General features: G+C 51.1%; 2 protein-coding genes across 4 annotated transcripts in view; one reads left to right on the plus strand and one right to left on the minus strand.

The window, feature by feature from the left end:
• RCN3 (reticulocalbin 3) overlaps nucleotides 1-977 on the plus strand; it is a 29,464-nt gene extending 28,487 nt beyond the window's left edge. Inside the window, exon 7 of the mRNA XM_021931319.2 lies at nucleotides 870-977. Within this exon, the coding sequence (XP_021787011.1) occupies nucleotides 870-881 (12 nt within the window). The 3' untranslated portion in view covers nucleotides 882-977. The remainder of the gene's footprint in view (nucleotides 1-869) is intronic.
• Nucleotides 961-26,596, minus strand: NOSIP (nitric oxide synthase interacting protein). 3 transcript variants are annotated; one of them, XM_003915905.3, is made up of 9 exons: nucleotides 26,482-26,596; nucleotides 5,888-5,958; nucleotides 5,224-5,329; nucleotides 4,181-4,262; nucleotides 2,356-2,515; nucleotides 2,141-2,259; nucleotides 1,815-2,002; nucleotides 1,585-1,693; nucleotides 961-1,072 (listed from the first exon to the last, which is right to left on the minus strand). In XM_003915905.3, exons 1-9 carry the CDS (start codon nucleotides 26,589-26,591, stop codon nucleotides 1,001-1,003), a joined length of 1,017 nt encoding a protein of 338 aa, XP_003915954.2. In that variant the 5' UTR covers nucleotides 26,592-26,596; the 3' UTR covers nucleotides 961-1,000. The 3 variants fall into 3 exon arrangements, with proteins under 3 accessions (XP_003915954.2, XP_009193246.2, XP_009193247.1); XM_009194982.2 differs by having other exon boundaries at nucleotides 1,815-2,259; XM_009194983.1 differs by lacking the exon at nucleotides 26,482-26,596 and adding an exon at nucleotides 9,771-9,794 and having other exon boundaries at nucleotides 1,815-2,259.
• Between the last annotated feature and the right edge of the window lie 108 nt (nucleotides 26,597-26,704).

The raw sequence follows: 26,704 nt of genomic DNA on the forward strand, positions 1-26,704 counted from the left end.
CAGGATGGTCTCGATCTCCTGACTTCATGATCCAATCTGCCTCGGCCTCCCAAAGTGCTGGGATTACAGGCTTGAGCCACCGCCGCCTCGGGCCGAACTCCTAGGAATTTCTATGTAGCTCATTAAAGTGGCGCACTCACAGGGTCTTGGCTTAGACTTGGACTTCCGGCCACTCAACCAATTTTAATGTTGTGCATTTGCTTTCTACTCAGGTTTTTACTTTTCTTTTTTTCTTTCTTTTGAGATGGAGTCTGCTTCTCTGTTGCCCAGGCTGGAAGTGCAATGGTGCGACCTTGGCTCACTGCAACTCCTACTCTCCTGTCTGCTTATTCTCCTGCCTCAGGCCTCTCGAGTAGCTGAGATTACAGGTGCTCACCACCACCAGCTTTTGAGACAGAGTCTCGGCTTGTCGCCTCGGACTGGAGTGCAGGGCCGGATCTCAGCTCACTGCAAGCTCCACCTCCCAGGTTTACGCCATTCTCCTGCCTCAGCCTCCCGAGTAGCTGACTACAGGCGCCACTGCCTCGCTAGTTTCTTTTTTTTTGTATTTTTTTAGTAGAGACGGGGTTTCACCGTGTTAGCCAGGATGGTCTCGATCTCCTGACGTCGTGATCCGCCCGTCTCGGCCTCCCAAAGTGCTGGGATTACAGGCTTGAGCCACCGCGCCCGGCCTAATTTTTGTATTTTTAATAGAGACAGAGTTTCACCATGTTGGCCAGGCTGGTCTCAACTCCTGACCTCAAGTGATACGCTGGCCTCGGCCTCCCAAAAGTGCTGGGATTACAGGCGTGAGCCACCGTGCCTGGCCAGATTTTGTTCTTAATGTGAGACCACATTCAATATGCTTAGCTCGTTCTTTCAAACTCCAGCGTGCGCTGTAGGAGCGCTGTTTGCACGGCCCCGCATCCTCGCCTGCCCTGTGCCCAGGGCGCCCACGCCGCGAATGAAGGCGCCACGTCCTTGAGCACCCAAGCCGGTTTATTTGGTCTCCCGCATACACTCAGGCCTGCATCACCGGCCGCGATTTCTCCGCTTGCAGCTTTACTCCGGAGCCCGCGAAGCCGGTACCGCCCTGGGGGAGGTAGAGAGAAGGGCGAGGTGGAGGCCGGCCCGGGGGTGACCGGTGGGGCTCCAGGTGGTAGTGGGGATTCCTAAGCGGGTCAAGGTGAAGCGGGTTGCTGGCTAAGGAGTAGGAGTTGGGGAGGGGGCGAGGAGTAGGAGTTGGGGGGGGCGAGGCGACCGCAGTGGGCATGGATGGACAGGGCGCAGGGCACAGAGAAGAGGGTAGAGAGTGGCGGGGAGGGGCCTTGGGAGGGGACGTGTGAAGGAGAGGGGTGGAGCCTTGGAGGGATGGAGGCAGGGGAGGGGCGGGGCCTTAAAAAATAGGGCGGGGACGGGGCCTCGGAAAAGGAAGGAGGAGGCGGGGCCTGAGAGAGCAGGAGGAAACTGGGGGCCTTACAGAGCAGAGAAGAAGGCGGGGCCTTGGAGAGTTGGAGGAAGGGGAGGGGACGAGGCCTTGGAGGGGGTGAAGGGGAGGGGCGGGGCCTTGGAGTGCTGCGGGAAGGGCAGGGGTGGGACTCTCACCCGCTGCAGCACGATGATGTCACGGTCTGTGAGTTTGTCTCCAGTCACAGGGTCCACCATGTCCTTCCGAATCAGCTTCTCCACGCATTCGAGGGTGACCACAGCCCCACTGCGGTGAGGGCGAAGGTGGGAGACTGATCAGAGGCCGTCCTGGAGACCTACTGGCCCCAAAGCCGGCCCGCCCCGCAGGTTCCCAGGTGGTCCCTTTCCTCCCCTCCTAGGTGACTCACGAGGGCCGCAGCACAGCGCAGGGGGTGGCGTTGCTCAGGCTGTCGCGGGTCACGGCGCACACGTAGCGCTCGCTGCGCGTGATGAGCCCCACGCGGTCCACGGAGCTGTCGAGTGGTGTGAAGTGCACGGGCGTCAGGTCTGACATGCGCAGGGGCTTCCCCGACATGGGGCAGGTCACCGTGCGGGACTGCAAGGGGCGGAGAGAGGCAGGCTCAGTAGGCAGGGCTGGCGCAGGTGGAGAGCGGGTGGTCCCTGTGCGTGAGAAGGACGCTGGGGGACCCTGGCGCCCTGGCACAGTGCGTGCAGGGGCGCTGTGGGGGCTCACCGGCTTCTCCAGCTTGGTGGCCTTGGCTTCGGGCGTCAGTGACGGGATCCAGAAGCTGGGCAGCACTTTGTCCTTGTCCTTACTTGGAGGACCCACACTGGGCCCAGGTTGGGCATCATCTGTGGGGGAAGAAAGGGACTCAGATGCCGCCCCCTGGGCCCGCCCAGCCCGCGGCGCCCCGCCCCCCAACCCACCACAAGCGCACTCTGAGTCACCTGGGCTGGTGCCCGAGAGGGCCTTGGCTGTGAAAGGGTTGAGAGGCCGGCTTACGATGGCGGACTCCTTCTCCAGGAAGCCCCGCACATGGTCCTGCGAGGCCGCCCGCTGAAGCTCCTTCTGCTCCTCCCGCCGGGTGCCCCGCTGCTTCTCGTAGGCCTGCGTGGGGCGGAAAGTAGGCTGAGCACCTGCCCTTGAGGGTGGGTTTGGACCACCCTGGGGGTTTGGAGGTATCTTCCTCTCATTTCACAGGTAGGTAAACTGAGGCCTACACAGTGGAGGCAGTATCTGGCAGAGGGTGGTAACTGCCTGGGCGGGTGTGAACCTTACTGCGTTGTATAGCCAGAGCGCCAGACTCAAAGCCCATCTCTGTCACTCTGTGGCCTGAGTGAGCACTATGACCTCTCCTGGCCTCAGTTTCTTCATCTGTAAAACAGGCTAACAGTGGTGACCCACCTCGGCGGCTCACTGAAGGTTACATAAGGTGAGTGTTTAAAGCATGGAGAGCCTCACCTGGCACTCAGCTAAGCATTTAATTAATGTCACCTGCTGGCCAATTAGGTTTACTATACAGTGCATGCCCCAGACCGTGTTTGGGACGGGGGATGTAGACTCCAGGTCTAAGGGAATGCTGAGGAGCCCAGTCTACAGACGGGCAGGGAGTGAGGACGGGAGGAGTGAAGCCACGTCCTGAGCTCAGCCCCGCCTGGCGCACAGCAGGTGCCTAGGCGGTGCTGCAGTTCGAGACCAACCTGGGCCACCCAGCTGAGTGAGGAGGTAACAGTGACAGTGATGGATGCTCAGGAGGGCCTCCGACATCACCACCAGGCTGTGTGGAGGACATGGGCACGGGGGAGCCACTTGCTCAGGACAAAAAGCCCAATAAGCACGTGACCTGTAGTGTTTCCTCAGTGCCAACAAACAGGCAGGGGAAGAGGGGGACAGACCCATTGTGCCTCAAATGGGGATAAACAGGGCCCCTCCTACCCATCAAATGGCTTTGTCCATGGAAGGCCAGGCCAGGTTCCCAGTAAAACGCCTTGAGAATGCTCATCTGCCTGCACCTCCCAGGTTCCCTGCTGTGTCCTCTGATTTGGCCCTGTCAGCCCATTTTACAGATGATGAAACTGAGGCCCAGAAAAATGAAGTGATGTCGATTCATTTAGCACATCTTTTTTTTTTTTTTTTCTTTTTTTTTTTAAACAGAATCTCGCTTTGTCACCCAGGCTGAAGTGCAGTGATGCCATCTCAGCTTATTGCAACCTCTACCTCACGGGTTCAAGCGATTCTCCTGCCTCAGCTTCCTGAGTAGCTGGGATTACAGGCACCTGCTATGCCCAGCTAATTTTTTTTTTTTTTTTTTTGTATTTTTAGTAGAGACAGGGTTTCACCATGTTGGCCAGGCTGACCTCTAACTCCTGACCTCAAGTGATCTGCCTGCCTCGGCCTCCCAAAGTGCTGGGATTACAGGTGTGAGCCACCGCTGCCGGCCCATTTAGCACATCTTTACTAAGGACCTAAGCCACAGGGGGGAAAACTCGAAGTCCAGAAGGGAAAGTGGGCTTGTGTCAGACAGCCACAGGTAGAGTTACAACTATGCCAAGTGCTAACAGAAGAGGTGACTGGGGCAGATCCAGGGGACTGGCAGGAGCTCAGAGGAGGCAGCACCCGGGCTGAAATCAGTGAGGAGGATTTGGCCGGAAGCAGGAGGGGAACGGTGTACCAGGCAAAGGGAACTGAGACTGGAGGGCTCCAAGTGGCTCTGCCTGTGAGCTCAGACTCAAAAGCTCCTGCCTGCCTGTGACTCCTCCCCATCCCCATCACCTTCATCTGCCGGGCGATCTCCTTCTTCTGGTGCAGAATGTACTCCAGGATGGCCTCACGCTCATACAGGTAGCCATCTGGGCTGCAAAGACAGGGTGCAATGAGGAAGAAAGAAAGTGATCCTCCCGCCTCGGCCTCCTGAAGTGCTGGGATTACAGGCAGGAGCCATCATGATCAGCCCCAAGTTCAATTATTCGCTAGAATTCACAGAACTCAGCAAAGCTGTTACACTCATGGTGATAGTTCACTGCAGTGAAAGGATGCAGACTAAAATCAGCAAAGGAAAAAGGCACGTGGGGCAGAATCTAATAGAGACCAGATTTCAGCTTGCAGCTGTCCTCTCCCAATAGAGTTGCAGGGAAAGTGCTTCATTCTCGCAGCAACAATGTGTGCCACATGTCGTTGCAGCCAGGAGTTCGAGACCAGCCTGGGCAACAAAGTGAGATCCCCTGTCTACAAAAAACAAACAAAAAAGCCAGGTGTGGTAGTGCACACCCGTGGTTCCAGCTACTCCGGGGGCTGAGGCAGGAGGATCATCTGAGCCTGGGAGATCAGTGAGCCAAGATCTCCTCATTGCACTCCAGCCTGGACAACAAAGTGAAGACTCTGTCTCAAAAAAAAAAAAAGAAAGAAAAAAAGAAACTGAAGGTGGCCTTGGGGGCCCTGATCATTACTGTCTTCTACAAAATATACCACTAATTGAGCACGTATTTAGTGCCTGGACTCAGCACCTGTTAAGCCTTTGTCCTACCATCACAGGCAGGTCATGGGAAGTATCTGAAGGTGAGCTGCTCCGATGGCCTCGGCAGTGCTCCAAGAGCCCTACACCCCATTAGGAATATGTTCCTTTCCATCTGTTCCACACTATGAAACGACACTAGGATCATGCCCATGTCCCAGGTCAGAAAACAGAGGCTCTGAGGACAAACTGCTCGTCCAGGGTTCCCTGGCTGTGCAGGTGGCCAGGCCCACACACACAGCCTCCTCCTGGCGGTTCCCTTGCCCTCCCCACCCAGACCTACCCATCCCTGTTCCCAGCTCACGTGACAACAGGATCGTGGCAAGGCTGCAGGGACAGACAACAGCAGTCGAAGTCCTTCACGGCATCCCGGCTCAATCGAATGTTCTGGGTCCCATAGCCTGAGGCCGCTGGGGACAGAGATGGGCAGAGTGATGGAAGGGCAGAGCGACAGGAGACATGCCCGTCTCCAAAGCCCCAGAGAGAGAGGCAGAGAGACAACGGGGTGGTGGGGGTGGGGGACTCAGAGAGAAACAGGCAGTTGGGAGCCGCTGTCTGTGTGCTGGGGCCATGGGCTGAACCCACAGGGAGGTGTCAACCCTGGAGGGTGAGAGGCAAACAGGCCTGGTCACTGAGTGGCAGCTCAGTGGAGGGGCTGACGGCTGACTCCCCTCCACCCTTCTGGCTGTGACCAAGCTCCAGTGCCTGTCCCTCTTTGGGCCTCAGTTTCTTCTTCTGGAACATGGGGTAACAACAGCGCCATCCCTGACACTTGTTGGGAGGAGTGAGTTCATGCGCAGAAGGCAGGGAACACAGTGCCAGGCCACATGGGGGCGTGGGATCACCCGGCTGTTGTTTACATGGTCATGGCCGTCAGTGTGTGTCGGGGGTGGGAGAGAGACATCCCGCACGGGGGGAGATGGTGACTCCAAGACACATCCATGCCCCGCCCTGCCCTAGCCCTGCACCTGTGTCCTTCTTCTTCTCGTGGTAGGTGTAGACGGCCCCCGCGGTGCAGTTCTTGCCGTGCCGTGTCATCCTGGGGAGGAAGGGACAGTGGCAGGGCTGTGGTGACCGGAGGCAGGCAGCACAGGGAAGACCTCTACAGCCCTCAGAGCTGATCTGCCCCCTCGATGGGAAAGCGGAGGTGGAGAAGCGGGGTGAGGTGGAGGAGAGGGAGGGCATGTGGTTGCCAGGCCTCCTCCTGGAAGTCCCCCTTCCAGACTCACCTAGACTCATTTATATATGAAAATAGCACCTTTACCAACAGAATTCTTTGTTTGGAGGGAAGAGGGCGGGGATCCAGGGTTCAAATTCTACCCACTACTTCAGATTAGCTGGGGTGGTGGCTGTGCCATTTAATGGAGGCAGAAAAAAAAAAGACACTAAGGGGGCCACTACTGTTGATGAATCCACTCCTCCTTCCCTTCCCCTCTCCTATCTGTAGGCTCTGACTGAGGCCAAGGCGTGGACCAGCCCCGTGATTGGCTCAAGGCTTGGCACTTAGCCAAGGCTTGACCCAATCGCTGCCTACCAGTCCACTAGCGATTGGATCTAGCGTCTGTGATTATATCTCAGATCGACCAATCAGAGGGCAGGTCAGAGTAGGGCTCTGTGGCTAGGGGAAGAGCTACCTCCACTCCCACTGTGGGTAAAGGAGGAAGAGAAGACCCCAGAATCCTGGAGCTCAATTCAAAAAGCAAAACTTTTTTATTCTGTAAGTTTTCAAACACATACAAAACCAGAATAGTGTAAGGAACCCCATGTACCCATGTCCTGAGGTCCAGCAGCTGTCAACATCTTGCCACCCTACTTTGATACCTTTGATCATTCCCCATACTTGAGTGCAAGCCCTACCCTTTTAAAAGACTTTATTGAGACATAATTCACATACCATAAAATTAACCCTTTTTTTTTTTTTTTTGAGACGGAGTTTCGCTCATGTTGCCCAGACTGGAGTGCAATGGCATGATCTTGGCTCACTGAAATCTCCGCCTCCCAAGTTCAAGCGATTCTCCTGCCTCAGCCTCCCAAATAGCAGGGATTACAGGTGCCTGCCACCACACCTGGCTCATTTTTTTGTATTTTTAGTAGAGATGGGGTTTCACCCTGTTGGCCAGGCTGGTCTTGAACTCCTGACCTCAGATGATCCACCCGCCTCAGTCTCCCAAAGTGCTGGGATTACAGGCGTGAGCCACCGCGCCTGGCCTCTGCATGCTTTTTTATCCCTTAAAAGGATTCAGAGCCAGGCTCAGGGCTCACGCCTGTAATCCCAAAACTTTGGGAGGCCGAAGCAAGAGGACTGCTTGAGTCCACAAGATAGAGATGAGCCTAGGCAACACAGCAAGATCCATCTCTATTAAATTTAAAAAGAAATAAGTTGATGGCCGGGTGCAGTGGCTGACACCTGTAATCCCAACACTTTGGGAAGCCGAGGTGGGGGCAGATCATGAGGCCAAGAGATCAAGATCATTCTGGCCAACATGGTGAAACCCCGTCTCTACTAAAAATACAAAAATTAGCTAGGCGTGGTGCAGGCCTGCAATCCCAGCTATTCGGGAGGCTGAGGCAGAAGAATCGCTTGAACCCAGGAGGTGCAGGTTGCAGCGAGCTGAGATTGCACCACTGGACTCCAGCCTGGTGACACAGTGAGACAAAGAAAGAAGAAAGAAAAGAAAAGAAAAGAAAAAAAGAAAGGAAGGAAAGAAAGAAGGAAGGAAGGAAGGAAGGAAACAAAGAAAGAATCTAGTAACATTATATACTAGTCTCACTCATCTCTTAAGTTGCCACCTAAAAATTCTCCCAAGCTTAAACAGTTGCAAAGGATACAATTTCCAGCAACGTAAATGTGTAGCTAATGGAATCTAAATACTGTAATGATTTGAGACCATTTGAAAAATGCAAGAAAAAGCTCTGCTTTAACAGCAGAAAATTGTACATGTCCTGTTTTTCTCTTTGAACTTGTATTTCTGTTCCACTTCCCTCTCTGCCACCCATTTTTAATCTAGCATGTTTTTTTTTTTTTTTTGAGACAGGGACTCGCTCTGTTGTCCAGGCTGGAGTGCAGTGGTACAATCACAGCTCACTGCAGCCTTGACCTCCTGGGCATAAGTGATTCTCCTGCTTCAGCCACCCGAGTAGCTGGGACTACAGGCATGTGCCACCACGCCCAACTAATTTTTGTATTTTTAGTAGAGATGGGGTTTTGCCATGTTGCCCAGGTTGGCCTCAAACTCCTGGACTCAAGTGAACTCCTGGCCTCCCAAAATGTTGGGATTATAGGTGTGAGCCACTGCGCCTGGCACATCCTATTTTTTGTGCTTGAAAATTCTTTTGTTTTGAGATGGACTTTTGCTCTTGTTGCCCAAGCTGGAGTGCAATGGCGTGATCTCAACTCACTGCAACCTCCGCCTCTTGGGTTCAAGCAATTCTCCTGCCTCAGCCTCCTAAGTTGCTGGGATTACAGGTGCACGCCACCACACCTGGCTAATTTTTTGTATTTTTAGCAAAAATGGGGTTTCACCATGTTGGCCAGGCTGGTCTTGAACTCCTGACCTCAGGTGATCCACCTGCCTCGGCCTCCCAAAGTGCTGGGATTACAGGTGTGAGCCACTGCACCTGGCCTGAAAATACTTGCTTTAGTGATCACCCTGTTATATATCTCTGCAAGAAAAAAAAATATGGATAGGAAATCCTTTTAAACATTTCCCATCGTTCCTAGGCTATAAGAGTCCAATATTCTTCTAGCAGCGGTTCTCAAAGTGTGGGTCCTAGGACCCACACTTTGGGTCCTAGGTGTGGTCCCCCAACACATTTCTAGGGAGTCTGCAAGGTCAAAACTGTTATCTTAATAATACTAAGACATTATTTGCCTTTCTCATTCTCATTCTTTCACAAGTACACCAGAGGCTCCATGAGGTGTGATACTGCAACACTAAATTAGTAGTAATTTGTTACAACAATGATAGGAAACTAATATAGTCACCAGGGAAACGCACATTAAAACTTCACTGAGGGCTGAGCGCAGTGGCTCACACCTGTAATCTCAGCACTTTGGAGGCTGAGGCAGGCAGATCACTTGAGGTCAGGAGTTTGAGACCAGCCTGGCCAACATGGCGAAACTCCATCTCTACTAAAAATACAAAAAGTTAGCCAGGCATGGTGGTGCGCGCCTGTAATCCCAGCTACTGGGGAGGCTGAGGCATGAGAGTCACTTGAACTCGGGAGGCAGAGGTTGCAGTGAGCCAAGATCGCACCACTGCACTCTAGCCTGGGGGACAGAGCGAGACTCCATCTCAAACAAAACAAAACAAAACAAAATAAAACTTCACTGAGCTACCTCCCCCCACGTACCACAAGGGCTGCAATTAGACAGAGGGGTGCAGGCAAGGACACGGAGCTACTAGAACCCTCATGCACTGCTGGGGGAGTGCAGACAAGCATAAGCACTTTGGAAAGCAACTGTCAGTATCTACTGAAGCCAGGCATATGCCAATCCTATGAGCCAGCAATTCCTCTCCCACATATACACCTAACAGAAGGGTACTCCTGTTTACAAGACACATACTGCCCTATTCTCAATGACTCACAAACTAGAAACTACCCCACCCCTGTCAGCACAGAGTAGATAAAGAAACTGGGCCATAGCACATAATGGAAACGCCCAGCAATCAGACACAACAGCCTACTGTCATACCCATAGTATAGCTGAATCTCACAGACGCCGTGCAGGCCAGACACCAGACATGCAAAAGAAAACTTACTGGAATGTCCCATTCATGTGAAGTTCAAAAACTCACAAAATAATTATGACATTAGAAGTTATGTGTGGGTGGGTGTGGTGGTTCGCACCTGAAGTACAAGCACTTGGGGAGGCCAAGGCAGGAGGATCGTTTGAGCCCAGGAGTTTGAGACCCGCCTCAGCAACACAGCAAAACCTTGTCACTACGAAACAGAAAAATTAGCTGGGCATGGTGGTGCACGCCTGTAGTCGCAGCTACTTGGGAGTCTGAGATGGATCACCTGAGCCCAGGGAGGTCAACGCTGCAGTGAGCCATGATTGGGCCACTGCACTCCAGCCTGGGAGTCAGAGTGAGACCCTGTCTCAAAAAAACAAAAAAAAAGTCAGGTGCCTTTGGGAGGCGGAAGGTGGGGTGACTGGGAGGGGCACAAGTAGCCTCTGGGAGGCTGGGAATGTTGTTTCTTGTTCTGGGTGCTGGTTACATGGGTGTGTTTGCTCTGAAACTCGCTGGGTTAGACAGTTATGCTTTCTGTACTTCTTGGTACATGTTATAAAAAGAAATTGGCTGGGCGCCATGGTGCATGCCCAGCCAATGTCTTTGGCTATAATCTCAGCACTTCAGGAGGCTGAAGCTGGAGGATCACTTGAGCTCAGGAGTTCGAGACTAGCCTGGGCAACATATTGAGACGCCATCTCTACAAAAAAAAATGTATATAAGGTGGGCGCAGTGGCTCGCGCTTGTAATCCCAGCACTTTGGGAGGCCGAGGCAAGTGGATCATGAGGTCAGGAGATCGAGACCATCCTGGGCAATTCAGTGAAAGCCTGTCTCCACTAAAAAATACAAAAAACTAGCCGGGTGTGGTGGTGGGTGCCTGTAGTTCCAGCTACTCAGGAGGCTGAGGCAGGAGAATGGCGTGAACCCGGGAGGCGGAGCTTGTAGTGAGCCGAGATCGCGCCACTGCACTCCAGCCTGGGCGACAGAGAGAGACTCCATCTCAAAAAAAAAAAAAAGAAAGAAATCAATGGCTCCATCTTGGCCATTATTCCCCCTCAGCCCACCAGGCACGTCCTTGGTCTCTATGTGGCTACAGATTCGTCCCTGCATGAACGCGACTCTTGGATTTGACACCTGTGGACAGACATCCTTGTCCATTATGACAAAGCAGTTTGGTACCCAATGTGTAGTATGTGTCCAAGGATGTTTTTCAGATAAATTCTTTTTTCCTTTCTTTCTTCCTTTTTTTTCTTTTTGAGACGGAGTGTCGTTCTGTCATCCAGGCTGGAGTGCAGTGGCGTGATCTTTGCTCACTGCAACCTCTGCCACCCAGGTTCACGCCATTCTCCTGCCTCAGCCTCTCGAATAGCTGGGACTACAGGCGCCCGCCACCTCGCCCGGCTAGTTTTTTGTATTTTTTAGTGGAGACGGGGTTTCACTGAGTTAGCCAGGATGGTCTCGATCTCCAGATCTCGTGATCTGCCCGCCTTGGCTTCCCAAAGTGCTGCGATTACAGGTATGAGCCACTGCGCCCGGCCTTTTCTTTCTTTTAAGACAGGGTCTCACTCTGTCATCTAGGCTGAATGCAGTGGTGCAATCATAGCTCACTGCAGCCCCAAACTCCTGGGCTCAAGTGATCCTCTCACCATAGCCTCCCAAGTAGCTGGGAATACAGGCATGTACCACCACGCCCAGCTAACTTTTTATCCAGACGGAGTCTTGCTATGTTGTCCAGGTTGGTCTTGAACTCCTGGGCTCAAGCGGTCCTCCTGCTTTGGCCTCCCAAAGTGCTAGGATGACAGGGTATGAGCCACTGCACCCAACCCTGCTTTTCAGATAATTTTTAAAGTGGAATCACTAGTTCAAAGGGTGTGTGCATTTAAAATGTGGTTAGAGGCTGGGCTGAGTGCAGTGGTGTTTACAACTAATTGATCACAACCAGTTACAGATTTCTTTGTTCCTTCTCTACTTCCACTGCTTCACTTGACCAGCCAAAAACATATATACACACATATACATATATATACACATATACATATATACACACATCTACATATATACATATACATATATACATATATACACATATATATATATATTTTTTTTTTTTGAGACAGAGTCTCGCTGTCGCCCAGGCTGGAGTACAATGGCATGATCTTGGCTCACTGCAACCTCTGCCTCCCAGGTTCAAGCAAATTCTCCTGCCTCAGCCTCCTGAGTAGCTGGGATTATAGGCAGGCGCCACCGCGCCCAGCTAATTTTTGTATTTTTAGTAGAGACAGGGTTTCGCCATGTTGGCCAGGCTAGTCTTGAACTCCTGACCTCAGGTGGTCCTCCTGCCTCAGCCTCCCAAAGTGCTGGGATTACAGGCATGAGCCACCATGCCCAGCCAAAAAATGTTTTTGCTAGAATTTACTAGTTGCTCTCCATACAGACTGCACAGGTCTCTATACCTCCAACAACATGAGAGAGCCACTCCTCACAACTTTGCCACAGGGCTTCGTGGGGCCGGCTCTGAGCTGTGCCTGGGTCGGCAAGGAGCCTCCTGTACTGTGCTGTGGAAAATGTGGCAGCAGTGAGAGGCTGGGAGAAGATATTTGTAATGCCTACAATCGACAAGGGACTAATATCATTTTTATTTTTATTTTATTTATTTTGAGACAGAGTCTTGCTCTGTCACCCACGTTGGAGTGCAGTAGCACCTTCCTGGCTCACTGAAACCTCTCTGCCTCCTGTGTTCAAGCGATTCTCCTGCCTCAGCCTCCCAAGCAGCTAGGATTACAGGTGCCTGCCACCAGGCCCGGCTAATTTTTTTTTTTTTTTTTTTTTAGTAGAGATGGGGTTTCACCATGTTGGCCAGGCTGGTCTTGAACTCCTGACCTCAGGTGATCCGGTCGCCTTGGCTTCCCAAAGTGCTGGGATTACAGGCATGAGCTACTGCACCCTGCCAACAAGGGACTAATATCTAGAATGGTCAGTTCTACTATAATGCATGCATTCATAAAAATCACAGCAATATGCAAAATCCTGCAGTCAAAACCACAGGGCTTACAGAGAAAACAGGATTGTGTCACGATCCTTGTAAACTTTGTCAGTGATGCTTAAAGAAAAAGACAAGAACGGAATACAAAAGGAGAGAACAGTTTCACACAGGCGAGGTGGTTAAGACATACCAACATACTCCAAAATATATGGCACTTGACCTTGACAAAGACTTGAAGTTTGTTATGGCAATGGGTGTGGGGTGGAGGGAGCAGCTTGTGAATTACTGTGATGTGGTGGAAGGAGGGTTATCTGAGATCTGATGGAAAGTCCTAGTACCAGATGTGGATGGGTGTGGCTCCTAACACCCGGGGAACTGCGGCGGTGGTATTTGTTTGAAGTGCCGTGTATGTGTGCTTTGTGTATTCCTACACTTGAAGTGCCGTGTATGTGTGCTTTGTGTATTCCTACACACATACTTATAGCAGAGTGCAGTTTCCTGGATTCACCTTGGATGAGCATAAGCAAATGTGAAATTGGGGTTATGCTCAAATTGTTCCCTGATATATCAACTGCATTGGAATAAATTCACATTTTCAAAATAAGTATTATAGTAGAACTGATGGTACATGAAACTTCAGCAAATCAAAAAGAAAATAAAAGCCACTCCAATAGAAAGATGAGTAAAAGAGGCTGGGTGCCATAGCTCATGCCTGTAATCCCAACACTTTGGGAGGCCAAGGCGGGAAGACTGCTTAAGGCCAGGAGTTCAAGACCAGCCTGGGCAATATAGTTAGACTCTATCTCTTAAAAAAAAAAGAAAAATTGTTTATTATTTTTTCTTGAGAAGGAGTCTTGCTCTGTCACCAGGCTGGAGGGCAGTGGCATGATCTTGGCTCACTGCAACCTCTTGGCTCACTGCAACCTCCACATCCCAGGTTCAAGCAATTCGCCTGCCTCAGCCTCCTGAGTAGCTGGGACCACAGGCATGCACCACCACACCCGGCTAATTTTTGTATTTTTAGCACAGATGGGCTTTCGCCATGTTGGTCACACTGGTCTTGAACTCCTGACCTCGTGATCTGCCCGCCGTGGACTCCCAAAGTGCTGGGATTACTGGTGTGAGCCCACTGCGCCCAGCCTGGGAGGATCTTTAAATCATAGTGCTTGATGAGAAAAGAGTAAAACGAGCTCAATACCATGTAGGCACAGGAAATCTACAGGTGCAGACAATTATACTTTTTTTTTTTTTTTGAGACGGAATCTTGCTCTGTCGCCCAGTTTGGATTGCAGTGGCACAATCTAGGCTCACTGCAGGCTCCGCCTCCTGGGTTCATGCCATTCTCCCGCCTCAGCCTCTGGAGTAGCTGGGACTACAGGCACCCACCACCAGGCCCAGCTAATTTTTTTTTATTTTTTTTTAGTAGAGACGGGGTTTCACCGTGTTAGCCAGGATGGTCTCGATCTCCTGACCTCGTGATCCGCCACCTCGGCCTCCCAAAGTGCTGCAATTACAGGCATGAGCCACCGTGCCCGGCCTACAATGATACATTTTAAAGAACACTTGGCCAGGCACGGTGGCTCACGCCTGTAATCCCAGCACTTTAGGAGGCCGAGGCAGGCGGATCACCTGAGGCAGGAGTTTGAGACCCGCCTGGCCAACATGGTGAAACCCCGTCTCTACTAAAAATACAAAAATTAGCCGGGCGTGGTGGCAGGCACCTGTAATCTCAGCTACTCAGGAGTCTGAGGCAAGAGAATCACTTGAACCCAGGAGGTGGAGGTGGCAGTGAGCTGAGATCGTGCCATCACACTCCAGCCTGGGGGACAAAAGTGACAAAAGTGTTCGCCTCAAACAACAACAACAACAACAACAATAACAACAAAAACACTTGCGGGACGGGCGAGGTGGCTCATGCCTGAGGCCAGCAGATCACCTGAGGTCAGGAGTTCAAGACCAGCCTGGCCAACATGGTAAAACCCTGTCTCTACCAAAAATACAAAAATTAGCCGGGTGCAGTGGGTGCCCGTAATCCCAGCTACTTGGGAGGCTGAGGCACGAGAATCGCTTGAACCCAGGAGGAGGAGGTTGCAGTGAGCCGAGATTGTGCCAATGCACTCCAGCCTGGGTGACAGAGACTAGTCTCAAAAAATAAAGAATAAAAAATAAAGAACACTTGCAGACAAAAGGCTCCACATTACACATATTAGTTGTATTCAGGAAAGATTGTCTCCTGTTCTCAACTAGGCTGCAAGTAAGATCCAGAAGTTGGGGTGGGGAGCACAACCAAGGGTCCCACCGATGTAAAAAGCAACTTCATCTCTATCGCCCCCTTCTGGTTGCTTTGAGAAACTTGCCTTTCCCATTCAAAACTTGAAACACAAACCTCTGGGAGCTATGGAGCTCTCTCTCCCCCTACTGGCGTCTTCTCAGAAGCCACTCTGGGTTTTATGTATATTTACACAGAATGAACGCAAAGACCTTTACAGTTGGATGCGTTTTGACAAATGTATACACCCTTGTGACCTATGGAGATACAGAACCTTCCTATCACCCTAAATACCCCCTCACGCCCATTCCTGATCAATGTGCCCCTTGAGGCAGACAGGGCTGCTTGCAGAAGGGGACCTTGATCAAATACACCAACTTGACCCAGGGTCCCCTCCACGTGCCAGGCTCCTCCTCTGACTTCCCCCTGACCGCCAAGCTTCTCAGTGAACATCCAGCACCTGTTGCCTCCCCTCACTCACCTGCCACCCGCTCCCCAGCCCCCACAACTGCCACTCATGAAGGTCACGGTGACCTTCTCGTGGACACATTCCCCACTCTATTCTTAGTTGTCAACTCCCTTGACCCTCTGCGGTATTTGGCTCTAGGCACCTTGGCTTTCCCAGAGATGAGCTTGCTTGCTGTTTTGTGGCCAAGAACTGAGGTTTCAACACAGATGGGAACATTTTCCCTCCAAAAATGGGAGGAACAGCTATAGAGGAAGCATTTAAACTTTTTTCAATTTTTTTTTTTTTGAGATGGAGTCTTACTCTCTTGCCCAGGCTGAAGTGCAGTGGCACGATCTGCAACCTCCACCTCCCGGGTTCAAGCAATTCTCCTGCCTCAGGCTCCCAAGTAGCTGGGATAACAGGCGCCCACGCCCAGTTTTTTGTTTGTTTGTTTGTTTGTTTGTTTGTTTGTTTTAGTAGAGACAGGGTTTCACCATGTTGCCCAGGCTAGTTCTGAACTCCTGACCTTGTGATCTGCCCACCTCGGCCTCCCAAAGTGCTAGGATAACGGGCGGGAGCCACCGCGCCCGGCAAACTCTTTGATTTTTAAAACTCAGTGATTTTTAAGATCCTGAGACCAGGCTGGGTACGGTGGCTCACGCCTGTTAATCCCAGCACTTTGGGAGGCCGAGGCGGGCGGATCACGAGGTCAGGAGATCAAGACCATCCTGGCTAACACGGTAAAACCCTGTCTCTACCGAAAATACAAAAAATTAGCCGGGCGTGGTGGCGGGCGCCTGTAGTCCCAGCTACTCGGGAGGCTGAGGCAGGAGAATGGCATGAACCTGGGAGGCGGAGCTTGCAGTGAGCCAAGATCGCGCCACTGCACTCCAGCCCGGGCGACAGAGCGAGACTTCGTCTCAAAAACAAAAAAAAGATCCTGAGACCAGAAAGTGTGAGCGCCTCCAACCAAGGGTTGAAGAATAGCCAGGTTCGGGATTTACAAACTCCGAAAGCTGAGCTCTCCTGCCCCACACTGTATTGTCTCCTTGGTAGGTCCAATTTCAAAATAGAAAGCAGACTGCTGCCATCTGCTATCACCAGTATTTCAGAGAGGAAACAGACAAAGAGCAGGAGCAACTGATGTCAGCATCATCCCTGCCTCACAGGACAGGAAACAGGCTCACAGCATCTCCCAGCTGGGAAGTGGCAGAGCTGGGACTCAGACCCAGGCAGCCAGGCTCTGGAACCATTCCTGACAACTGTCAGTTTTCCCAGGAAAGTCACAGTCTCAGAAAAAAGGCCAATCAGGCTGGGCGTGGTGGCTTACACCTGTAATCCCAGCACTTTGGGAGGCCGAGACAGGTGGATCACGAGGTCAAGACAGTGAGACCATCCAGGCCAACATGGTGAAACCCCACCTCTATTAGCTGGGTGTGGTGGCGGGCGCCTGTAGTCCCAGCTGCTCGAGAGGCTGAGGCAGGAGTATCGCTTGAACCCAGGAGGTGGAGTTTGCAGTGAGCCCAGATCACACCACTGCACTTCAGCCTGGCAACAGTGCGAGACTCCGTCTCAAAAAAAAAAAAAAAAAAAGAAAAGAAAAGAAAAAAAAGCTGCTCTGAACTAGACCCTGGCTCTAAGCATTTCACTGAGTATCACAACACCTCAAATGGTTGAATATCACAGCACTCCACTGAATATCACAACACCTCAAATGGTTGAATATCACAACACTCCACTGTGCCAGCTGGCTGCAGGCGGCCTCAGGCACTGTGCTGAACTCTGAGAGAGGATCGCACAGCTAGTGTGTGTCTTGTCCTCCCCGAGATCCTGTCTCCTTTCTCCTCCAGAGCACTGCCAAGGTATGCCTCCTCTAAGAAGCCTGCCTCTCCGGGATCAGTTAGGTTCTCCTCACACTTGACCATGCCCTGAGCTACCTCCATTATAGCCCATCCCTTGGTATTTCGGCTCCAGAGTAGGGGCCCCTGGTTGGTGGGGCCTGGGTTGAACTTCAATCTGGGTCCCAGCATTGCCTGGCACCTGGGAGGTCTCAGAGATGTCATGATAGAATCGATGAACCACCTTCAATCCTAGGGCCAGGGGAGGTGGGTTAGCAATGAGCTAACCGTGCAGCTATGACATCATGCCGTTAATACACTCATAATTCATTAGGAACACGTGAATCACAGCAGCACTAGAAGAACAGAAGTAATCGTCATATCCTTCAATCCCTTAAGAATCAGACCTTGTGGGAAGCACTTTCCATATGTGAACACATTCGGTCCTCAGGACAGCCTCCCCACGTTCTGCCCTTTTATTTCATTTTATTAATTAATTAATGTATTTATTTTTGGGGACAGAGTCTCACTCTGTCACCCGGACTGGAGTGCAGTGGCGCAATCTTGACTCACTGCAACCTCCGCCTCCCGGGTTCAAGTGATTCTCCTGCCTCAGCATCCCAAGTAGCTAGGATTACAGGCGCGCACCACCATGCCCAGCTACTTTTTTTGTATTTTTAGTAGAGACGGTGTTTCACCATGTTGGTCAGGCTGGTCTGGAACTCCTGACCTCAGGTGATCTACCCACCTCGGCCTCCCAAAGTTCTGAGATTACAGGCATGAGCTACCGCGCCCGGCATCGCCCATTTAATAGGTAGGAAAATTAAGGCTTGGAGAAATTGGCCTCTGACAAACCAGTCTCGGGGGGCTTTTCAGAATGGAAGTTGATTAAGTCACTCTCTTCAACTGCTTCTTGGACATGACTCAAGACAAAAACCAAACTGTTCAGACTCTAAGTGTAAGAGAAATGGGAGAATAGGAAAACCGCCATTTTACAACCTCTGGTGAAATAGTTGACTCAGGCAATGATTGTTGATGGATGGCATTAACGGAGAGGCTGATGGGGCCTGGAGAGTCACAGGATGCTAATTCTCGCTACTGGAAAAGACACAGTTGTAACTTTACAATGCGCTTTTCGATGGCTGCCACCCGTCTCAGTCTACTCCCGCTGCCATAACAAAACACCACTCTGGGAGGCTTAAACGATAGACATATTTTCTCCAGTTCCTGAGGCTGGAAGTCTAAGTTCAGGCTGCCAGCATTGTGGAGTTCTGGTGACACCCTCTTCCTGGTTTGCAGATGGCTACCTTCAGTGGCAGAGAGAGCGCTCTCTGGTGTCTCCTGTTTTTTGTGGGGAGTCTCACTCTGTCACCTAGGCTGGAGTGCAGCAGCAGATCTCAGCCTACTGGAACCCCCACCTCCTAGGCTCAAGTGATTCTCCTGCCTCAGCCTCCTAAGTAGCTGGGATTACAGGCGTCCACCACCATGCCTTGCTAATTTTTTTTTTTTTTTTTTGAGACGGAGTCTTGCTCTGTCGCCCAGGCTGGAGTGCAGGGGGGCATGATCTTGGCTCACTGCAAGCTCTGCCTCCCAGGTTCACGCCATTCTCCTGCCTCAGCCTCCTGAGTAGCTGGGACTACAGGCCCCCGCCACCACACCCAGCTAATTTTTTGTATTTTTAGTAGAGACGGGGTTTCACCGTGTTAGCCAGGATGGTCTCGATCTCCTGACTTTGTGATCTGCCCACCTCGGCCTCCCAAAGTGCTGGGATTACAGGCGTGAGCCGCCGCGCCCGGCCTAATTTTTGTATTTTTAGTAGAGATGGGGTTTCACCATGTTGGCCAGACTGGTCTTGAACTCCTGAACTCAGGTGATCCACCCACCTCAGCCTCCCAAAGTGCTGGGATTATAGGCATGAGCCACTGTGCGCGGCCTCCTCCTTTTATAAGGACACCAATCCATCAGATTAGGGCTCTGCCCTTTCACCTTAATTATCTCCATAAATTATGGCCCTACCTCCAAACATAACTACCTTGGGGAGTGAGGGCTTCAACATACGAATCTGGGGGGACATTCAGTCTATAATGCTGCCTGAAGCCTGAATGAATTACGCCACCCCTGAAAGTGGGGCATCCAGGCCGTATGCAACATGAAGGGGCCACCTCTGAAGTAATCACTTGACGGCTGAACGGAAATTTAATCAAGTCTTTACATTCAATTTCCTGATTCTAGGAAGTCAGGGGATACAGTAGGGAATAACAAAAAACGGCCAGAGAGTAATTGTTTTGAACTTTGCAGGCCAAACAGCCCCTGTAAGTATCCCACTCGGCCCCTGTAGCATAAAAGCAGCCACAGACACACAAATGGGCATGGCTGTGTTCCAATAAAACTTTATTTTTGGATTCTGAGACGGAATCACGTACAATTGTCATAGGTCACCAAATTCATTCCTTTGATTTTTTCCAGTTATGTAAAAATGTTAAAAACCAGGCAGGGCGCGGTGGCTCACGCCTGTAATCCCAGCACTTCGGGAGGCTGAGGTGGGCGGATCACGAGGTCAGGAGATGGAGACCATCCTGACTAACACGATGAAACCCTGTCTCTAGGGCGTCTGTAGTCCCAGCTACTCGGGAGCCTGAGGCAGGAGAATGGCATGAACCCGAGAGCTGGAGCTTGCAGTGAGCCGCTCAGGCCACTGCACCTCCAGCCTGAGGACAGAGTGAGACCTGGCCTTTAAAAAGGCCGGGCGCTGTGGCTCAAGCCTGTAATCCCAGCACTTTGGGAGGCCGAGATCGGCGGATCACGAGGTCAGGAGATCGGTGAATCATCCTGGCTAACACGGTGAAACCCCGCCTCTACTAAAAATACAAGAAAATTAGCCGGATGTAGGTGATGGCCTGTAGTCCCAGCTACTCGGGAGGCTGAGGTGCAGGAGAGAATGGCGTGAACTCCTGGGGCGGAGCTTGCAGTGAGCCGGTGATCACGCCACTGCACCTCCAGCCTGGGCGACAGAGCAAGACCCGCCTCAAAAAAAAAAAAAAGGGCTGCATGTGGTGGCTCAAGCCTGTAATCCCAGCACTTTGGGAGGCCGAGGCGGGTGGATCAATGGTGTAAGGTCAGGAGATCGACCATCCTGGTTCACCACAGTGAAACCCCGCCTCACTAAAAAAATACAAAAAAAACTAGGCCGGGCGGTGGCGGGCTACCGTAGTCCCAGCTACTCGGAGGCTGGAGGCAGGAGAATGGCGGAACCTGGGAGGCGGAGCTGCAGTGAGCCGGTGATCGCCCACTGCACTCCAGCCTGGGTGATACAGCGCCGACCCGGCCTCAAAAAAAAAAAAAAAAAATTAAAAACCATTTTTAGTTTGCAGGCTGAACAAAAACAGGTAGCAGTTACAAAAGTCAGATATCTGCTGGCTGCTGTGGCTTGCAACTGGATAGAGCGCTTTGGGAGGCCAAGGCAGGAGGATCACTTGAACTCACAAGTTCAAGACCAGCCTGAGCAACAAGGCAAAACCCTGTCTCTACCAAAAAAAAGCAGTAGCAACAGGAGTTTTGAGACTAGACTTGAACTTGCTATGGGGAACACAGCAAGACTCCATCTCTACAAAACAAAATGTAAAAAATTAGCTGGGCATAGTGGCATGCACCTGTGGTCCCAGCTACTTGGGAGGCCGAGGCAGGAGGATCCCTTGATCCCAGGAGGTTGAGGCTGCAGTGAGTTATGATCGTGCCACTGCACCGCTGCACTCCAGCCTGAGTGACAGAGTGAGATTTGTCTCTGGGAAAAAAAAGGCCGGGCAAGTTGGCTCACACCTGTAATCCCAGCACTTTGCGAGACCCAGGCGGGGCAGATCATCTGAGGTTGGGAGTTCGAGACCAGCCTGACCAACATGGAGAAACCCCATCTCTACTAAAAATACAAAATTAGCCGGGCGTGGTGGCACATGCCTGTAATCCCAGCTACTCAGGAGGCTGAAACAGGAGAATCACTTGAACTCGGGAGGCGGAGGTTGTGATGAGCTGAGATCACACCATCGCACTCCAGCCTGGGCAACAAGAGCAAAACTCCATCTCAAAAAAAAAAAAAAAAATCAGGATATTTCGATAAGTGGAATCTCAAGTTTGAGAATATATTAAAAACTAAAAACTTACAACTCAATAGTGAAAGGACACCTAACACAATTTTAAAATGGGTGAAGGATTAGAATAGACAGTTCTCCAAAGATCTAGAAATGGCCAATAAGCATGTTAAAAGACACCAGTTCACACCCAGTAGAATGACTATAATCAAAAAGACAGATAATAATAAGTGCTGATGTGGATATGGAGAAACTGGAACCCTTTTTTTTTTTTGAGATCGGAGTCTCAGCTGGCTGTGTCACCCAGGGCTGGAGTGCAGTGGCTGGATCTCGGCTCACTGCAGCTCCGGCCCCAGGTTCAGGGCCATTCTCTGCCTCACCTCGAAAGTAGCTGGGACTACAGGCGCCCACCACTTCCTCGCTAGTTTTTTGTATTTTTTAGTAGAGACGGGTTTCACCCATGCTAGCCGGTGGGATGGTCTTGATCTCCTGACCTCGGATCCGCCTCGGGCCGGCCTCCCAGTGCTGGGATTACAGGCTTGAGCCACCGCGCCCGGCCGTGGAACCCTTATATATTGGTGGTAGACGTGTAAAATGGTATAGCCATTTTGGAAAAGTCACAGTTTCTCAAAAGGCTAAATAGTCACCTTTTGACCCACCAATTCCACTGGTAATAGAAATAAAAACATACATCCATACAGGTCATGCAGGCTCACGCCTGTAATCCCAGCACTCTGGGAGGTCAAAGCGGGTGGATCATGAGGTCAAGAGATCAAGACCATACTGGATGGTGAAATCCCACCTCTACTAAAAATACAAAAATTAGCCGGGCGTGGTGGTGCGCACCTGTAGTCCCAGCTAGTTGGGAGGCTGAGGCAGGAGAGTCGCTTAAACCTGGGAGGCGGAGATTGCAGTGAGCTGAGTCCCCGCCCCACTGGCCAGGCTGCTGGGTGGCTCAATGCCTGTAATCCCAGCACTTTGGGAGGCCGAGGGCGGCGGATCACGAGGTCAGGAGATCAAGACCATCCTGACTAACATGGTGAAACCCCGCCTCTACTAAAAAAAATACAAAAAAACTAGCCGGCGCAGTGGTGGCTTCGTAATCCCAGCTGCTCTGGGAGGCTGAGGCGAGAATGGCGTGAACCTCGGGAGGCGGAGCTTGCAGAGCCTAGATCTCACTGCACTCCAGCCTGGCGACAGAGGGAGACTGCCTCAAAAAAAAAAAAAAAAAAAAAAAAAAAAGATCCAGCCACTGCACTCCAGCCTGGGTGACAGAGCAACCTCAGTCTCAAAAAAGCAAACAAACAAACAAACAAACATACATCCACACAAAAACTTGTATACAAATGCTGCTAGCAGTATTATTTATAAAAGCTAAAAGTGGAGGGCCGGGCACAGTGGCTCATGCCTGTAATCCCAGCACTTTGGAAGGCCGAGGCAGGTGGATCACCTGAGGTCAGACGTTCAAGACCAGGCTGGTCAACATGATAAACCCCATCTCTACTAAATATACAAAAATTAACCTGTATGCTGGTAATGCCTGTAATCCCAGCTACTTGGGAGGCTGAGGCAGGACAGTCACTTGAACCGGGGAGACGGAGGTTGCAGTGAGCCGAGATCACACCATTGCGCTCCAGTCTGGGCTACAAGAGCAAAATTTCGTTTAAAAAAAAGTGGAAACGCCGGGCTGCAGTGCTCAAGCCTGCAATCCCAGCACTTTGGGGAGGCCTTCCAGACGCATGGATCACGGTGTCAGAGATCGGTGACCATCCTGGCTAACACAATGAAACCCCTCGCCTAAAAATACAAAATCCAGCCGGTGGAGGTGGGAGCGGGCTCTGTAGTCCCAGCTACTGAGGCTGAGGCAGGAGAATGGGCGAACCCGAGGCGGGCGAGCTTTGCGTATTGAGATCCGCCACTGCACCCAGCCTGCGGATTGTACGACCCGGCCTCAAAAGTGGAACAACACAAATGCTCATCAACCGAACAGCAGATAAGAAAATAAGTATATTGGCCGGGCACGGTGGCTCATGCCTGTAATCCCAGCACTTTGGGAGGCCCAGGCAGGTAGATCGCGACTTCAGGAGATCGAGACCATCTTGGCTAACACAGTGAAACCCCGTCTCTACTAAAAATACAAAACATTAGCCGGGCATGGCGGCGGGCGCCTGTAGTCCCAGCTACTCAGGAGGCTGAGGCAGGAGAATGGCGTGAACTCGGGAGGCGGAGCTTGCAATGAGCTGAGATCTTGCCACTGCACTCCAGCCTGGGGGACAGAGCGCGAGATTCCGTCTCAAAAAAAAAAAACAAAAAACACACACATGCTAAGTGAAAGAAGGCAGGCAGTCACAATAATATTTTATGGTTTCATTTGTGTGAAATACCCCGATTAGGCAAATCCATAGATATAGCAGATTAGTGGCTGCCAAAGGCTGGGGGTGGGAAGGACTGGAGGAAACAGGGAATGACTGCTAATGAGTAACATGGTTTCTTTTTGGGAGATGAAATGTGCTTATAGTGTTGAGAGTTGCACAACTCTGTCAACGTACTAAACACCACTGAATTGTATACTTTCAATGGGTGAATTATATGTTAGGTAAATTATATCCCACTAATGCTTTTTTTTTTTTTTTTGAGAGGGAGTTATGTTCTTTTGCCCAGGCTGGAGTGAAGTGGCATGATCTCAGCTCACTGCAACCTCTGTCCCCTGGGTTCAAGTGATTCTTCTGCCTCAGCCTCCTGAATAGCTGGGATTATATGCACCAGTCACCACGACCGGCCAATGTTTGTATTTTTAGTAGAGATGGGGTTTCACCATGTTGGCCAGGCTGGTCTCGAACTCCTGACCTCAGGTGATCCACCTGCCTCCACCTCCCAAAGTGCCAGGATTACAGGCATGAGCCACTGTGCCTGGCCAATGCTGATTTTTAAAACAGGTAGCTGGCAGGATTTGGGTTTGGTCTGTAGAATGTAATTAGCTGATCCCTGGCATGAAGAAACAAGTAAAATGAGGCCAGGCTCAATGGCTCCCACTTGCAAGCTTAGCACAGCACTTTGGGAGGCCAAGGCAGGAGGATTGCTTAAGCCCAGGAGTTTGAGACCAGCTTGGGCAACACAGCGAGATCTTGTTTTTGTTTTTTTTTTTTTTTTTTTGATACGGAGTCTCGCCCTGTCGCCCAGGCTGGAGTGCAGTGGCACGATCTCCGCTCACTGCAACCTCTGCCTCCCGGGTTCACGCCATTCTCCTGCTTCAGCCCCCCGAGTAGCTGGGACTACAGGAGCCTGCCATCACGCCCGGCTAATTTTTTGTATTTTTAGTAGAGACGGGGTTTCACCATATTAGCAAGGATGGTCTCGATCTCCTGACCTCGTGATCCGCCCGCCTGGGCCTCCCAAAGTACTTGGATTACAGACGTGAGCCACCGCGCCCAGCCAGAACAGTTCTAAATTAAGAGAGATGTAAAAGACAATAAAAACTACATCCTGATTGCAACAAACCCACAGTTACGCTGGACTTGACTCTGCACCACGTAATGGATAGTAGTCTACAATTACGGTTGTTCTTGTAAAGTGTGATAATGGTATTGTGGTCATATTAGCAATGTTTCTGGTTTTCACACGCGCACCCTGTTAAATAAAACTTATAGAAGGTCATTGGTTAGGACTGAGCTCCTGCACTAGGTTCAACGAACCAAACCAAAATGGAGTCACTCATGCTAAAGTTCCATGCTTCCAAGCCAAAACTAAGTTGATACCTGATCTTCTGAGATATCGGGAGAGAGATAATAGCCAAATCCCCAAACAGCCCAGTTTTAGCCCACCTGATAAAGAAAGTCCCCTCTACTTTAACCTTTAACTTAGAAATTTAATCAAGTGGCTGGGCGCGGTGGCTCAAGCCTGTAATCCCAGCACTTTGGGAGGCCGAGGCGGGTGGATCACGAGGTCAGGAGATCGAGACCATCCTGGCTAACATGGTGAAACCCTGTCTCTACTAAAAATACAAAAAACTAGCCGGGCGTGGTGGCGGGCGCCTGTCGTCCCAGCTACTCGGAGGCTGAGGCTGGAGAATGGCGTGAACCCGGGAGGTGGAGCTTGCAGTGAGCCGAGATCGGGCCACTGCACTCCAGCCTGGGCCACACAGCGAGACTCCGTCTCAAAAAAAAAAAAAAAAAAAAGAAATTTAATCAAGTTAGTCAATTTAACCAACTAGCTTTTTGTTTTCAGTTTCTGACTTTCTCAGCCCTTTGCCTCTGAAAACAACCTCCTCCTCTGCTCAGCTCATCGGAACACTCATGCTATTTTCCATAATTAGATGTTGTTCGATTGTAGATCCACAAATAAATGCCAATTAAGATCTTCTCACTACTTGTGTTGTAATTTTGTCTTTTGACAATCCTTAAGTGTCGTGATGCCGAGGATTTGTTTTAATCTCTTTATGGTTAAAAAAAAAAAAACACAGCAAGTATGGCAAAAATAATAATTGGTAGATTTGGGTGACAGAAATTCCTGTATTCTTCTCTCAGTTTTATGTAAGTTTGAACATTTTCATAAGAAAACATTAACATCAAACTGTCTCAAGGACCCTTCAAGCCCCAAGTTCACAGAATTAGCAGCACAATCAGAATGCGAATCCACGACTGCCTGACCCCGAAGCTCCACACAGGAAAAGGTGAATCCCTGCACCAACCCCGAGAGGGAAGGGGCTATCAGAAACGTGAAGAGAAGGTGGCGATGGACGACTGCACAATCTGGTATCGCCCGCCGTCCCACCATAGCCTGAGAAACTGAGGCCAGGAAAGGAGTTCTCTTTCCTCAACTCCCACTGCTTAGACCGCCAGCAATCCCAGTCCACTCCTTCCCTTGGGACCACCAGCAAATCGCCATCATCTACAGCGGAACTGTAACTCTCAGGAGAGCTGGCCGATGCTGGCTACCACTTCGCTGAGTTTATTGTGAGAGAGAGTGAGAGTGAGTCAGTGAGAGTGAGAGACACAGAAGGAGAGAGAACTGCCCGATGGACGGTTGGCCACCTCCAGGAGAGTGTAGTTCAGCTTCAAACTTGGGACGCCCGGACAGCTCTATTAATAATGATTGACAGGGAATCGGGAATCTAAAATCTTGCCCCAGTCTCCCTCAGGACCCCAGATCTCTAGCCCGCAGGAAAGCGATCCCAGCAACACCCTTCCTGCACCGCCTCGAACTTACCTCCCGAACCACTCCCGGTCCCTCGGTCGCTTCTTCAACTGTGCCCCGACACCGGAAAGGAGCACTGTTTTCCCCCTCCGCTCCGCCCACTTCCGCCCAGCAGAAGGCATCGGAAGTAGAGCTGCCCCTAGTTGCGGAAGTGTCTCGCCTGGCTTGCTCAAGTCCTCTCTTCTCTTTCTCCCTTCGGAAACGTGAGTGGCAAATAGAAGGTTCCGGATATTGA

The sequence above is a fragment of the Papio anubis genome, chromosome 20 (genome assembly GCF_008728515.1).
Source record: "Papio anubis isolate 15944 chromosome 20, Panubis1.0, whole genome shotgun sequence".
NCBI lineage: Eukaryota > Metazoa > Chordata > Mammalia > Primates > Cercopithecidae > Papio > Papio anubis.